The 15,645-nt window shown below is 46.1% G+C and overlaps 1 protein-coding gene and 1 non-coding gene across 2 annotated transcripts; both read right to left on the reverse strand.

The window, feature by feature from the left end:
• Positions 1–2,785: 2,785 nt before the first annotated feature.
• Positions 2,786–2,924, reverse strand: LOC117859399 (small nucleolar RNA Z247). Its single transcript, XR_004641193.1, has one exon. It is a non-coding gene; the product is annotated as a small nucleolar RNA Z247 (small nucleolar RNA).
• A 3,842-nt stretch (positions 2,925–6,766) lies between these two features.
• Positions 6,767–9,431, reverse strand: LOC117859085 (uncharacterized). The gene is made up of 3 exons (XM_034742269.2): positions 9,259–9,431; positions 8,997–9,171; positions 6,767–7,989 (listed from the first exon to the last, which is right to left on the reverse strand). Exon 3 carries the CDS (start codon positions 7,923–7,925, stop codon positions 7,080–7,082), a length of 846 nt encoding a protein of 281 aa, XP_034598160.1. The 5' UTR covers positions 7,926–7,989; positions 8,997–9,171; positions 9,259–9,431; the 3' UTR covers positions 6,767–7,079.
• Positions 9,432–15,645: the final 6,214 nt, after the last annotated feature.

The raw sequence follows: 15,645 nt of genomic DNA on the forward strand, positions 1-15,645 counted from the left end.
GCAAAGGCAATATCTGGTCTTGTGAGAGTCAAATACTGAAGTGCACCAACTATGCGTCTGTACTTAGTAGCATCATTAGCACCTAAAGGAGTTCCCTCAAAGGCAGATAGTTTCTCACTTGTTGACAGAGGAGTAGTAACGGGCTTGCAACCAAACATATTAACCTTCTTTAATAAATCAGAAGCATACCTTTCTTGTGATACCACAATCCCATCACGCACATTGGTTACCTCCATGCCTAAGAAATAATGTAGTTCACCCAAATCTTGCAAAATCTTGCTTAAGATTGCGAAGAAGACCTGTTGTAGCTTCCTGACTTGAACTTGCAATAATTATGTCATCAACATAAACCAACACAAATACTATTACTCCCCCTTTGTTAAAGTAAAACAAAGATGTATCTGCTTTCGAGGAAGCAAATCCAAGTTCACAATATTTGGAACTGAGACGTGCATACCATGCTCGCAGTGCTTGCTTGAGCCCATAAAGTGCCTTGTCAAGTTTACACACATAATTTGGTTTGTGTCTATCCTCATATCCAGGTGGTTGCTTCATATAAACTTCCTCTTCTAAAATACCATAGAGAAAAGTATTTTGCACATCTAATTGTCTCAAGTTCCATACTTTTGACACAGCAATAAATAAAACAGTCCTAATTGAAGCCATTTTAACAACCGGACTAAAAGTGTCTTCATAGTCTATGCTATACCTTTTCTTGAACCCCTTTGCAACAAGGCGTGCTTTATATCTATCTAGGCTGCCATCAGATTTGAGTTTGGTCTTGTAAACCCATTTGTAATCTATGACATTCCTGCCTCTTTGAGGAGGGACCAAGTGCCACGTTTTATTCTTCATTAGGGTGCCATACTCCGCCGGCTTGTATACCAGCTTGAAGACGAGTCCTTGATTGGAGGTGTTCTTGTTTTGTGGAAGGTGTCGCAGGAGGATCTCCTCCGAGAGACGCGCTTGTGCTTGTTGGTGCCATTTGTCCCTGTAAAACAACATTTTCTGCACCAATTTTATCAGTTTGTGAGTCATTAGACACATGATCAATTACACATCCATCCCCGAGACTGGAATTGTGTAGCACTGGTGGAAGAAGAAGAATCTCAGCACGGAGGCGAACGCCAGCATTAGGATGTAGAGTAGAGAAAGGGAGGACGGCCTCATCAAAAATAGCATCCCGGAATATATAGACTCATCCTATAGATATGTCTAGGTACTTAAACTTTTTGTGGAGATTGCTATAGCAAAGAAATATGCACTGTTTGGATCTGAATTCTAGCTTACGCTTGTTGTAAGGTCTCAAGTTTGGCCAACAAGCGCACCCAAAGGTTCGAAGTGAGGTTTGAAAGTTGATCACCTTGCTAGGTGTGCGATTAATTAGAAAGGTAGCAGTAAGAAACGCCTCATGCCAGAACTTAAGAGGCATGCTTGCATGCGCTAGAAGGGATAAACCAACCTTCACAATATGCCTATGCTTGCACTCGGCTGCTCCATTTTGTTGATGAGCATGAGGACAGGAAATAAGATGAGAAATTCCTATCTTGGTGAAAAAAGAATTGAGTTTCTCATATTCACCACCCCAGTCTGTTTGCATAGCAAGAATTTTCTTGTTAAAGAGACGTTCAACCAGATTTTGGAAATCATAAAATTTTTGAAACACCTCAGATTTAAATTTCAGAAGATAGATCCAAGTACGTTTACTGAAATCATCGACAAAGCTCACATAATATTTATATCTTCCAACTGAATCAGTTGCAGGACCCCAAACATCAGCGAACACAAGTTCTAAGGGAGCATTGGATACACCGGTGGATTTAGGATATGGCAGCTGATGACTCTTAGCTTGCTGACAAGCATCACAAATAGAGTGTTTATTAGACTTAGAATAAAAATGAAGACCGTTGCTTCTAATACCTCTTTCAACTATAGGAACTGCAGGATGACCTAAACGATGATGCCACCTATCAAGAGATGGTTTACTGACTCCAAAAGCATGCTTTGTAGCTGGTGTAGATGAAAGGGGATAAAGTCCTCTTCGGCATGGCCCTTTAAGTAGAGTGTTCTTCGTGTCCTATCCTTTATAAAAAAAGAAATCAAGATGAAATTCTAGGAAGACATTGTTATCAGTAGTGAGACGATGAACATATATAAGATTCTTTTTAGTAGATGGAACATGCAAGATATTGTTTAATCTAAGATTGCGATCAGGGGTATGAATAGTAGATTGACCAATGTGTTTAATGCTCATACCTGCACCGCTAGTGGTATAGATCTGCTCTACACCATTATACTTGTCCCGGATCGCCAATTTTTCCAACTCCCTCGTGATGTGGTCGGTAGCACCTGTGTCAGTGTACCAGGCGATGTCGATGTTGTAGGAGTTCATGGCCGCCGCCACATGCCTTTCTTCAGGGACGTAGTTCTCATCATATCGATGCCAACACCTGTTTGTGGTATGACCTGTCTTAAGACAGACCTGGAAAAGCATGCGCATCTTGGAGTTGCCGCGATTAAGTTGCCACGACCAGCACCGCTTCCTCTTTGCGCTGCATGTTGCTGTTGCCAAAGTTGTTGTTGCCGAAGTTGGTGTTGCCCGGAGAGGTGTTGTTGCCCGGAGAGGTGTTGTTGCCGCAACCACCTCCACGGCCACCACTATCCTGGACACGTCCTCCATTGCCGAAGCGACCACGTCCTCCATTGGAGCCGCCACGACCACCCCGGTTTGCCATATTGGTGGACGAACCATAGTTGCTACTACCAGCCATGAGCTCCATATGGGTTTCAAATGCAAGAAGTTGGGATTATACCTCACTGACAGTGACCGATTCCTTCCTCGCAACGAGGGCAGAAACAATCGGGTTGAAATCGAAGTCGAGGCCGGTGAGGATGTACTCGACAAGCTCCTCTTCTTCAAGTGCTCTGCCGCGGCGGCCATCTCATCTCCGAGTGCTCGCATCTTGCCGACGAATTCTGCAACGGATTGATTCCCCTTTCGGGCCGTCGCAAGGGCAAGGCACGTATTGGTTGCGCGTGCTCGGGTCTTGCGATGAGAACATGTCTTCGATCGCGGACCATAGCTGTGCTGCTATCTCCTTCGCAGTGACTTGACATGACTTCCTGTGCAAGGGAGCCAAAGACAAAACTGAGGACTTGTTGATCTTTTGCATACCACTCTTCAAACGTCAGGTTGGGCACCATGACCTCCTTCCCAGCAGCATCTTTGTCGGCGATCTCTTCAGTCGGCGCAGGGATGGCACCGGTGAGATGACCGGCAAGTCTTGATTCTTGGACGACAGCAAGGATTTGGGCTCTCCACATAGCATGATTCGACTTAGACAGCTTCTCGGTGATTGGAATGCCAACCAAGGGATTCATGATTGCAGATGAGGAGGCCATTGGTGGAATTGGGGTTGATAGTGGATTTGATCTAGGCTCTGATTACCATGTGATAAACCAGAGGCGCAAAGGAATTGGTGGAATGCCGTGACCTCTTCCTGACCGGCGGGTACGTGTTTATATGGCGAGGAAAAACCTCTCGCGTGGTTGTTTTACAGAGATGCTGTGTGTGGCAAGATGCATAGCTGGAGATAAAAGATTTACAACAACCTATATCTCTAAGCTTTGATATACAACAAAATATTTCTAGCCATCCAACTAACCCACACACACAGAGTTTACATATATCTCTTATTCTATCTAACATGCAGATGATGGATGGATGGATCGCTGCATGCATGCAAACCCTAGCTAGCAAGCTACGACCGGGGGCTATGTAAATGCAAGCATGATGATGGGTTATACCAAAGGCCTCTCCCGCCAGCCCAACCCCACCACATCGCGCCCCCTGGCTCGAGCTGGCCTTTTACTACTCATCAATTCCACATCCTCGCCCCTCACCACTCTCTCTCCGCTCTGATCTCCGTACGCCGTGGCCATGGTTAATTCCAACACAATGGTCCAGGCCAAGGCGCTTGCCCTGTTAGAGAAATGAGCATTAGTCCCGGTTGGGAAACCTTATAGATCTCGATTTTCCCAACCGGGACTGAATGTCCCGGGGACTAAAGGGTTTTGCCAATCGGATGAGTTTTTTTTTTATTGAGGATCACCTTTAGTCCCGGTTGATGTTTCCAGCTAGGACTAAAGAGATAGTCCCACGTCAATAACAATCGAGATCGAGCGTTGCGCTCTCTTTCAGGCCGTGCGCGCGGCTCCATGCGTATGCTTTGTCTTTGCAGATCAGATGTGAATGCCTGACTGTCTTGTCCACGGAGACAGGTGGAGATGTTTGGAAGGTTTCTTAGCCTCTCTTTGCAGGAAATGCTTCCCCCTCTCGCTCCACCAGCATCTCTCGATCTTGTGCAAGCATCTAGCACTGGCGGCATCTTTTGCTGGTAGTAGCTGCTAGCTATTGTGTGAATCATGGATGCGTGAAACGGAGCATGGGTATAGATATGCCAGATCGATTTGCCAGTGTGCCAGTGCAGAAAAAGAAAGGCCGCTAGCTTTGAGATTTAGTAGGCTCAGCTTTAGCAAAGGTGGATGGGAAAAAGACGAGGGATAGTGACTCTCGTTAGGCTTTCCTTCTTTTCCTCCGGGTCAAAACAGACAGGATGGTACACAGTACCTGACCTGAGCACTGATTGCATTGTGCTGCTAATGGTATGATGATCTGATCAGGATTAAATGAACGTTTGAGTGATTAAGCCGGCCGTACGGGACATGGATTAAATCGCATACAGGTCCTCATGTGGAGGAGTAGGAGTATGTGTGTACGGTGCATTTTTGCAAAAGAGCATGAACGCATGCTGTCGAGCTAGAGCCATGCTAGCCGCTAGCTAGGTAGCTAGTCGTGCATTGGTTGGTGGGTCTGCGCCAACAAATGAGCCATCATGTCGCATCCTCTTGTTTTATTTGCCGGTGCCAGTGCTGGTGGGCTGACGCGGGGTGATGATATGAGAGAGAGCGTATGTTCAGAATTACTTCAGAGTTTACATTGAATGTACTTCTTGTTAATTTTGGCGCTCTTGCCGCTCGCCGCTTCACCACGTTTTGGGACGTAGGAGTGATGCAATAGGCTTAAACGTTAAAATTTCTTTTTCAGACCCTGCTATCTGCAGTTGGCAAATTTTCTGCACATCACGTGAACTATTGCCTCTCTTGTTTTTGAATATATGACATTTAAGATAAGCTTATTAATTCCAAAATGAATTGATTTTATTATCGAACGGAAGGAGTACATTTAATTTTTAGATTTGGAACAGAGTTAGTATATACCATTTACCATTTTTACTTTGCCAAATTAATAATCCCCAAAATGGAACTCCATGCATCACACATCTGACAATAATGGTTGCCTTGTCCCTTTCTAGTGATCTCTGCGTACAATGAAAGGCTTGGATCTTCCCCTTTAAAAAAACCATTAATATATGATGTTTACCAACATTTTAGTAGCAAACAATAGCATATACGAATTGTTACAAAAAATTAATATAAATGGTTAATTAGACTCATCAATTTAACCGTACATATTGCTTCAGAGAATGCATATGTAACATGGCCTCCGCACAAATAAAAGGATGAGTTTTCTTAGAGTTAACATTTCAATTACCGATGTGAAGATAAAATGATCGTAATAAAAACTTTCATGGACTTTTACCAACATATATAGTGAAATTAATAATCAGACCATTATTTGTTCATTACCCCACCTTTATTTTATCCCTTTAATAGGAAACAATTGGCAAATTGTTGTATTATAATTTAACAACACATTTTTACTATATCCTGGCTAAGTGTAAATATTTTAATTGCTACCTGGAGTACTTGCATACTAAAATAATATAGAATTAGGTGCCATGATTAAAGAGGTTTAGCACTGCCTTATAACCTGCTAATATTCACCATAGATCCGTGGCAGATGTAGTGATTCCATTTCATGAGAATGTAACTCTTCCTTGATGATCATGTGAAGAAATTTGAAATATAAGGCCCTTGTTTTGTACTTAAATGATGCTTGTGGCACAATGGTAAGATTATCATAGCGTCAACGATTTAGAAAAAAAACATTATGCTGATCTGCTTGAAAATGCAAATCTTCCATAATACCATGTAACCCCTGGTGAGTACTCTTGAAGGGCTGGTACAATGGTACAAATCCTATTTGGATCATCTTTTGCATATACAATTAAGGCCACTCAAGAAACAAAGAGAAAACCATAATATATATGGAGAGGGTGGTATCGTTTTTTTTAAGAATGGGGATGGTGAGATCTATCACATCTACCCACCAATATAGCCACTTAAGTTATATGTATAAAATGAGCCAGAAAAAACAGTTTAACATAAATGTGTTTTATTGTTCATAATTTATATATCTGCCACCATTTTTATTGACATATATCATACTCACTAGATTTAGAATTTACAGCTCAAATTTGCAACTGTGAATTGGAGTATGGGATTACATACATGATAGGTCGACCTTGATTTTTAGGTTTTCCGAATATGGGTGAATCCAGGGAAACTCAACTATTTTCAGAACTACTAAGATTTTTTTTTTTTTTTTTTGGGGGGGGGGGGGGGTTGAATGACGGGGGTGGGGGGCTCCTACTTAGACAAACATGTCCTTAAACCCTAAACCTTGCCCACTATACGAATGCATAGAACGAACTACTATGAACTATACATGACATACGTATATAATTCCTCAACATCAAACCAAAATGAAAATAGTAATCAAATTCAACATACAGCCAAAATCAAAGGTCTAAATTAAAAACATATTATAAATTTTCATACTGTTATTGTACAAGCCAGCACACATCTAATATTACTCCTTTGTGTATTAAAAGAAGTAACAAATTCGTATTGCACACACATGTACGCTGCAAGCCCCGCAGATTTTATTCTGTTTCAGGTCTAGCATCATACTAATTACGAAATCATCACAAGCTTAATTGTCCCTTAAAAGGCACTTAGAAACCAATGCCAAACTTGTACCTACTCGGGGACTTTGGGATCAGAGATCATTATTCCTACCTTAATCTCGTTCGAAGAGTTGTCGTTCCGGTAGTCTAGCTAGCCTGATCGTGGTAAGCCCTCGCCGAGCTCAAGGACAGGCTTTGCGAGCCAAGGTTATCCACCTGGAACTGCTGGTCAGCTTCCGGGGAGTAGAACACCAGCTGATGCGGCCCTGGAGCCAAAGACAGCAACGACGGGAACGACGAGTGGTGAGCCGCGGCAGCGGCCGCCACCTGCGGCGAGCCGCCGCCGCCGCCGTCATGCACGTTGCTGTTATTCCGTGCCTCTCCGGCGGTGTAGTTGCTATACGGCGCTATTGCGCTACTGACCATGCCGAAGGCGCTGTTCAGCCCCATGAACCGGTGGTAGCCGCCGGCGGGGAACCTCCCCATGTGGTGGCTGGCGGCTCCGCCCCAGTCCATGTCGACGTCGCCGCCCTGGCCGACCTTGGCCCCGCCGTCGCTCGCGAGCGCCGCGGCCGTGGCGATGTGGTGGCCGACGAACTTCTCCTCGTGCACCAGCGGCATGGGCGGCGCCAGGTGCCCCACCATGAGGTGGTGGTCCTGCGGCGGGAACTGGAGCGGTGGCAGCTTGTCGATCTCGTGGCGCGCTGCGTTGAGGAGCCAGTCGACGACCTTGCTGGGCTGGTTAAGGCCGAGGCGGTCCTGCAGGTCGTAGAGCTGGATCGCCGTCGGCACGGAGAGCCGCACCCGGCGGTCGCGGAGCCCCTTGACGGTCTTCACCTTGCTGTGGCGGTCCTTGCCGCCGAAGACGCGGGAGACGCGCACGATGCGCGACTCCGTCTGCGCCGACCATTGCCGCGACGTCGCCACGGCGGCGTTCTTCCGGGCTAGCTCCTCGTCCGCCGCCGCCTGCTGGTTGCCGGCGCCGCTTATCATCGTCTTAGCGCGACGGCTCTCGTCGCCATCGCACCACTGGAGACCAGCTGAACAATATCCCGGCCTGCAGCGTGCATAGATCGATGTATCAATCCACCGCAACTGGTTAGTCGAGATCGATCTCAAACAAACAGGACGCTGATTATAGCATCGCATGCGAGCAACAAATTAGCATGAAATGGCGCGCCATGATTGAGTACTGTGCATGCACGGCAGGGTCTACCGGTTGATGTGTGTGCTACTGTTCCATTGGGGAATGGGGAAAGCGCTGCAGCTTTATTCGCTCCATGGAACAGCAAAGATAGCGGTATGAAACAGTGCAGGTGAGCGCCAGCGAGCTGTGGATCGGTGCGCGGCAGCGGCAGCGGCACTATATGCACACATGATGCGCTGTGCAAGGGGATGATTCCATGATTGAACGGCCTGCTGCCTCCACATCTTTGCTAGCTTTTGCAGGCAAAGACTACGAATACATCGTACATGGATTGGTTTCTCTTTTGGTCTTGGAAATGAGAAGATGGTAAGATCGAGGGCCCAAGAAAGGTCAGAAAATATTGGTTTTGGGAGTTATACAAAAAGCATAATTTTTGAACGAGGGAAACGCTGAACGAATTTTGGTGGACATGATGACTAATTTTAGTAGTATACTGTGGTTTGGGTCCTTTTGCAATCATGGTTAGCAAAACAGGCGTTCAGTTGGCTTCTTGAAATCATAAGGTTCAGATCCAGACCGTCGCAGGTTGTTCCAAAAAGAAGAGGAAATAAAGAAAGAGAAACAGCGATGATCATCTGCATACTTGTTCTAGGGAGAGTTTTTTTGGCTGTGGGAAAATGAAAGAATTTCAAGTACGTAGTACTTAAAAATCCCAGAGAAGCGATATGTATACAACAAGAAAGAAGAGTGAACAAATCTGCGCTTAGATCTGGGATATTCTAAGAAACGACCATCAAAAGGTTTCAAAAATTAACAACTCCAAGACAAAAGGCCTAAAACTTTTGCAATCTTCAAATCCGCAGAAGAAACCATCAAGAATTAACAAATCAAGAGCAGCAACCAGACCGTGGACTTACAGGGATCTCAAGAAATGGGCAGCAATCCCCGCAAATCAACTGGAACTTCCTCTATGCCGGCGACCACCAGCAAGCAGATCTCGCCGCCGCCGAACTCGATTGCCCACCCCCGGCCGCCAGCCCCCGGACCCCGATCGGCGTAAACCCTAGCTAGCAGAGCTAGCTTGCTTGAGAGCTGCAGCAGCTAGCAGTGTGGGGGGAGATGAATGAGAAAGATGTGGAAGCCGACCTGCGAAGTTAGCTGTTTGTGGTGGGTATTTACACGGCGGCATAAATGATCAGCGTCGCTGTCCAATCCCCGTCCTTTTACCACCACCACCATGCGCTGCTGCTGCTCCCCGTCTCCCTTCACTCTCCGTCGCCGTAGTAGTGGTAGCGGCTGACGCTGACCTGGACCCTGCACCCGGGCTGATAGTAAGCTAAGCTCCGAGGCACCGTGCATGTACAAGCAGGTAGAAGTATGGGGACAGGGAGGAGTATATATGCATGTATGCATAGTAGGTATGTGGGGACTAGCTAGTCAGTACGCTGTACGCAAGGATTTTTGCAGGGTATATACAAGACATAAAATATGCTTCACATCTAGCTTTTACCTGTGGCAAAACTACACAGCTCAAGATAAATATATAGTGTATTATACTCCCTGTAATCACAAATATAACCAGTTTAGGACATCTGCGCGATCTATGAGGTAAATGTTTGACCACTAAATTCTATAAAACATATCATTTCAAATACAAAAAGATATATATTGTGAAACTGGTTTCCATACGAATCTAGTAACACCAACCTTATGTTCAAAACTATTTCTAACTTTTAGCTATTGATGGTCAAAGCTTAAAAGGTTTAACCAGGACAGACCTAAAACTATGTACTTATATTTGTGATCGAAGGAGTATACATATGAATTTATCAAGATACATGCGCTTTGCATATATGAATATGCTTCTTTAGATGCTCAACAAAATGACTCGTTGTACTCTAACTTGTGCATGTAAGGGTGCATTCTTTTTTTACATGAGAGTTCTTTTTCGAAAAAGTAATTATCTTAACTGAACTTTTTTGTTGGTTAAATAAGCTTCCATATGTAAAAATTTACTGAAGCCAGCTTTTATTCAATTTTCAAAGGATTTTTACAAAGAGGCCTGATTGTTGGCACGTTAATATTTTCTTGCGTGAACCATGACAAGACGAAACTCTGGGTAATGTTGAATTGTTTACATAATGTGCTCATTATTCCATATTGGACCAAAATACACAGCCTTTACAAATCTTTCGACATCAAAATCTAGGAGGCTAGTTTAGTCTTGGGACCATCCTTCTTTTGAGCACCAACTTGCAGGACCACTCTCTAAACTTTTATCCATCCTCAGCTCAGTAAAAGAACAAATTTGGAAGAAATCGTTGTCGTGGAGAAGTGAAAATAATCTGGATCATATATATCCTGTTGTCATTTCCACATGCTAGAAAACTGTAATAATTAATCAAAATATTCAGTTTTATCAATAAATATATACAAATATGTGAATGCCTCCCCTTATCCTAACTACGCCCGTATTTGTGAGGGCTTCTCCCAAACCGGCTCCTTACTAGTAGCAACAGAAGCCAGAGCCAGTGTGTCAAAAAAAAATGACTTCAACGGCTCCTACATAGTCTTCTCCTCAAGTTGTGTACTGCCTCCTTGCTATAGTGCTGCTACAATGCCAGATCAGGTGAAGCCAAAAGCCAGGAGAAGAGTTCCTAAAACTGGCCATTTCCTCAACGGCTCAACCTTCTGTACAAATACAATAATACACAAAAATGAAACCATTATAATAATAATTTGCACTTTCCCTGCTCAATTGTACATATATGTATCTTAGGTACAGTATCTTCGGTACAGTTTCTGTTCATTTTGCCCTATTATTTTTCCTTTGGTTTTCTCGGTTTTCCGTATACACGAATGTTATATGAAGTGCAAGGTACGCATATAGGGCTCAACCTATATAGGTCTAGTGTACCACCATGTGCATGCATGCATCAGATCACAGTAGTGCCACTGCTGCTTTATGTTCCGGCCCCGATGCTCTGTACAGTCAGCCAGCACCCACTGATACCTGCCAGCTTGAATCAGCATACAAAGAGGGTTAAAGAGTTGACCACCATTTATCAAGTTCACATAAACTCTTACTCCTCCATGCATCAGCAACTCAGCACACACTTCTTCAGCAGCTAGCTGCTCATCAGTTTGCAACGTCTCCCGCGTCCTCGCCAAGAGGGTGATGATTCCCACGCGGCACTGCATTGTGATTTGGCGTTTCCTCCCCAACAAGGAGCCACCTTTCTTTATTTTGATTACATATATACATGTCGAGAGACGACGACCAAGAGTGCTCTGCACTGCAGCAATCTTTATCTTTTTCACTGCTGGGACATTCAGGCTGCCTCACTGCAACGTAATACCCAGAAGCGATGCATCGATCTTTCTGACGCCGCACTTACAGAGCTTTACATGCATCATAATAAGTAAATGTTACAGAGGGAGAGTATCTTACCATATCTTGATGCCTAGCTTTCAGGAGGCTGTCTGCCAATCTAGCACTCTCACTTGATAATACATCCTCCTCGGTATTCATGGAATGTAATCATGTGTCTAACTGTCTAAGCACTCTCACCTTTCTATGCAAAGATTGCAGTGTCTAGGTTAATTTGCTAGATGGACATAATGTTCCATCAGCTTAGCTAGTATATATGGAGTGAGTGAGAAAGACACATCAAGTGACACAACTCTGATCGGTCGTCATCAGAGCGGCATGATAGGCTGGTTTCCTTGGGGACAACTCATCAGAGGTCCCCTAGCCAGCCGCAGAGGAGTAACGCAAAAGTGAGGACACATGTATGCACACCTGCTGTAAATGCAGGGAAAACATCGATTGACATGGATTCACCTGCAGTAAACGGTCGGAAATACTTTTGCCTGATGCAGGATACCATCAGCTGGAGCTGCTGGACGCATGCACGCACAAAAAACTTTTTTTTTCCCGTGCAGGATCGGATACGGTTTGCGAATCCGATCCAAAACAAGGTAGACATGTTTGTTGGGAGCTGGTGGCCGGGGCCGGTCGCTGTTGCCATCCATTTCTAGGACATTTCTCTTAAGAGTAACATTTCCCTCTCTCATCAGACCCTCTCTCACTCACCAAGTCGTCACCATCATCCCATCTGCTCCTCTGATCCATACCATGGAGACACACCGGCTGGAACAGGACATGGGAGCAGAAGCAGAGGCATTGCTGCGGCGCATGTGGGCGCGCATTGCATGCATGCACGCACTGCAGTCTCTCTCAGATCCAGCCGGTAGTGGTTGTCCCCGCCCCGCTCCCCCGGTCGGTCTCCCATGATTTCACGCCCCGCCCCGCCCGGCCCTTTCCTTTTGAGGCTGTCCATCCAACCAGGCTACCAGTGACCGCGCGCGCCCAGTAATTCGCATGCATGCTTCACGCCTTGACGCGCTGCAACGCCGCGCCACACGCTGCAAGTCTCCATCTCTGCGAGCTGAAAAAGGAGAGGCGAGAGGCGCCAGGTGGTCCAGTAGTGTTTTGGGAGGATCATATGGATGGAGTCACTGAGTCAGGCGGAAGGCAAGCGAGCGAGGCCAGCAGGCAGCTACCGCTGGGGACAGAACAGAGACACCGGCCACTAGCGCAGGGGAAATGAAGGAGTGAAAGGTGGCGGTGGGGGAGCCCTTCACGTTTAAGTTTGTGGGCCGCAGCAGCTGCAACGGAAATGCATGCATGCAATGCATACGCACGCGCAGGCGATAGAGGCAGGGACGGACGGACGCATGGCTAGCTCCCAAAGTCCCAACCCCATCATGGACAGAGATGGCGATGGGGGAAGTCGCGTACGAATTGAAAGACCCGCGCGCCCGCGGCGGCAGATGGGCGGGTCCAGCGACTCGTCGCCAGAGTGTATTAATATGGAGTTCAATCCACCACCTCCAGCATCAGTGCCTGACACCGTGCTCTGTGTGTCCCTCCATCCATCATCCACTACTGGCGCGAGCCTGCATGCATGCGGGGATTATTCGATTGGATCCTGCACTCCTGCAGCGTGCCATGGATTTCTTTTGGCCGATGCTGCTGCGCGCATGCATGCCGCCTGCTGGCTGCTGCGGCCGGCCGGCAGGTTTGCACGGTGCCCGCCCAGCTATCACACGCAGCAGCCGGCAGGTATCTAATGCTAGGTACAGAGCAATGGCAATGTTTGATTAGTCGTCGCACGCAAGTGCACGGTTGCCATCACTCACCACGCTCTGATGTACTTGTTTGATGATTTGATGGGCTTCTGCGCGCGGTCGATGGATCCAGGCAGAGTGGTTGTATTGTACCATAAGGGATCGAGAGCAGGAGCTCGGCCAAACAGTTTTTCAGAGAGAAGTGATTCTCTGCTGATTCTGTAAAGTGATTCTCTGAAATAAACTAAGAGGTTGGGAGTTGAAAAAAGTAGTTTATCATGATTCTGTGAAGTGATTCTCTATCGTGATTTTAAAAATTTATGCTAAAGAATTAAAGAGAATTACTTTCAGCCATATAATCACTTCTCTCGGTTCCCTTTACCAAACAAACCCTGAATGAGCTGGGGGCAAAACATAATGAGGCAGTTCTCTCTTCCCTTATTCAGTAGACATGGTGGTCATCATGGCTTCATGGCCATAGCCCATAGACAGATGATTTAAATGACTAACCTTTTGCGACTTTGCGTCGGAGCCCGGGCAGACACCCAGGGTCACTGGGGCTGTGTCCGCCCCTGACTGTACACGGGGGCTGAAAATCTTATAATTGATTTTTTTTTCAAGAGAGCCGTTCTTGATCTCGTTAGGTAGATGAGCCATTGATCTATCAAATGAACATATTCGACGTAACTCAATTTAACCATAATCAAATGATATACCACCTAGGTATGCCGACAAGACAAACATTGCCAAATGGAGGGAGTAGATACTAACTAGTGGGCCGGGTACTCCAGAACATAAATCAATAAATCACCAGAGTTTAAAAAAAATTAGGGTTGAGTTGAGGTCAGGGGGTTTGGGTTTGGATGGAGGCAGTCGTCTGACACTGATGGTTGGGCGGCATGCGGGACAGCACCGATCCACCGACCACGCCGCCGGTGGCGGGCACTAAAAACCAGCGAGCGTGTCAGATATTACCGTGGTTAGCAGCGAGGCAGCAGATTTGAGAGTTAGAACTAACACCAGAGACAAAGAAAGAGGGTATCAGGGAGTGGGAGCTCATCTGATCCGAAAAAGGAAGGAGGAACATTGATAGGCCTCATGTATTCAGGTGGCCCCAAGCGGTGTTACACGGTAGCTCAGTCGGTGTAGGAACTAGCTAGGATCTTGTGACAAGGAAGAGAGAAGGGGCTGGATTGTGGATAAGGTGAAAATATTATGGATCGATATGTGTGGTTGGATCCAAATCAAAGGTTCACAAAATTGACTTACACAAACACAAAATACCTCATGAGCAGATAGATATCCAACTTTACGACTCTATTATATGTGGCCTTTGTTAGTTTGTAAGAGCATGGTGTTATAGGTAGCTAGTCTAGTAGAGAGATCGTCTACTCTGATACTCCCTCGAGTCACAAAATAATAGGTGACAGTTTGGGGTTATGTCACATCAACAATCTAAAGTCTAGGTATAAATCACTTTTCATTTCATGAATTTGGAAATTCAAGAATAGTATGAATACATTTGTCTAAGATGTCGTATTCTCGTAATTTTGCCATACTCTCCAGCTAGCAGTGGATGCAGATCGATCTGCGCCCGGCCGGGAGCGAGCGCGACTTCCTTTTCCTCGCTCGGATCTCCTTTAATTTGTTCCGGCCCGGTCGTTCAAATTAACCCGTGGCCGAGAACACTTCTGGACTGCTAAAGCGACACATGATGCGGCGGATCGGAAGGGACCCGCCCGGCCGTGTCAACCAAAATGCATGCATGGCCGTCCACCAGATGGGCCACGACCCACGGATTAGCTAATTGATCGATCACGTCCTGCCGGCGGAGAGGATCTATCGAAGCCATCAATCAATCAGTCAACCGAATCAACAAGACAACAAGCATGCATGCACACGTGTACGCGTATTGTACATGATGTTGTGGGCCGGCCGTGTTGAGTCGCGCGCGTTCGGTCGGTCGGTGCTCGCGGGACGTGGACGTGGGATCGAGAACGAGAATGTAACCGGGATAGTGAGGATAGAAGGGGAAATCGTAATGGAAGACGAAGAAGGAAGCATGATAGGATGAGTTCAGAGGAAGCTTGGAGTTTAAGGAATAATTTTACTTGTTATCCTCTCTCTTTCCTCTGCTGGTTATATATCTAGTCCACGGACTGTGTCCCTTTCTCGCGTGCAAGCAAGTGACCCATTCTGGGTCGGCGAGACGAATGTTGGTCTTGTTCGTGACCCAACTGCCAGTTTTTGAGATGAGCCGCTGCTAACATCCTCCCTTCTTGAGACCCTGCTTGCCCGCAAGTAGGTGCACGAGGGAACTGCTGACGAATCGCAACGAAGTCTTCCTAAGTAGCTAAAGAATCAGGCCAACCAGACCACTTAATAAAAACTTTGAACCATTGGGTGAGTATTGACAGTTATCGACCTCCTCTG

This window comes from Setaria viridis, chromosome 5 (genome assembly GCF_005286985.2).
Source record: "Setaria viridis chromosome 5, Setaria_viridis_v4.0, whole genome shotgun sequence".
Taxonomy (NCBI): Eukaryota; Viridiplantae; Streptophyta; class Magnoliopsida; order Poales; family Poaceae; genus Setaria; species Setaria viridis.

Excerpts from the sequence above, each read along its gene's own strand:
- LOC117859085 (XM_034742269.2), bottom strand. The coding sequence starts at position 7,925 with ATGATAAGCGGCGCCGGCAACCAGCAGGCGGCGGCGGACGAGGAGCTA.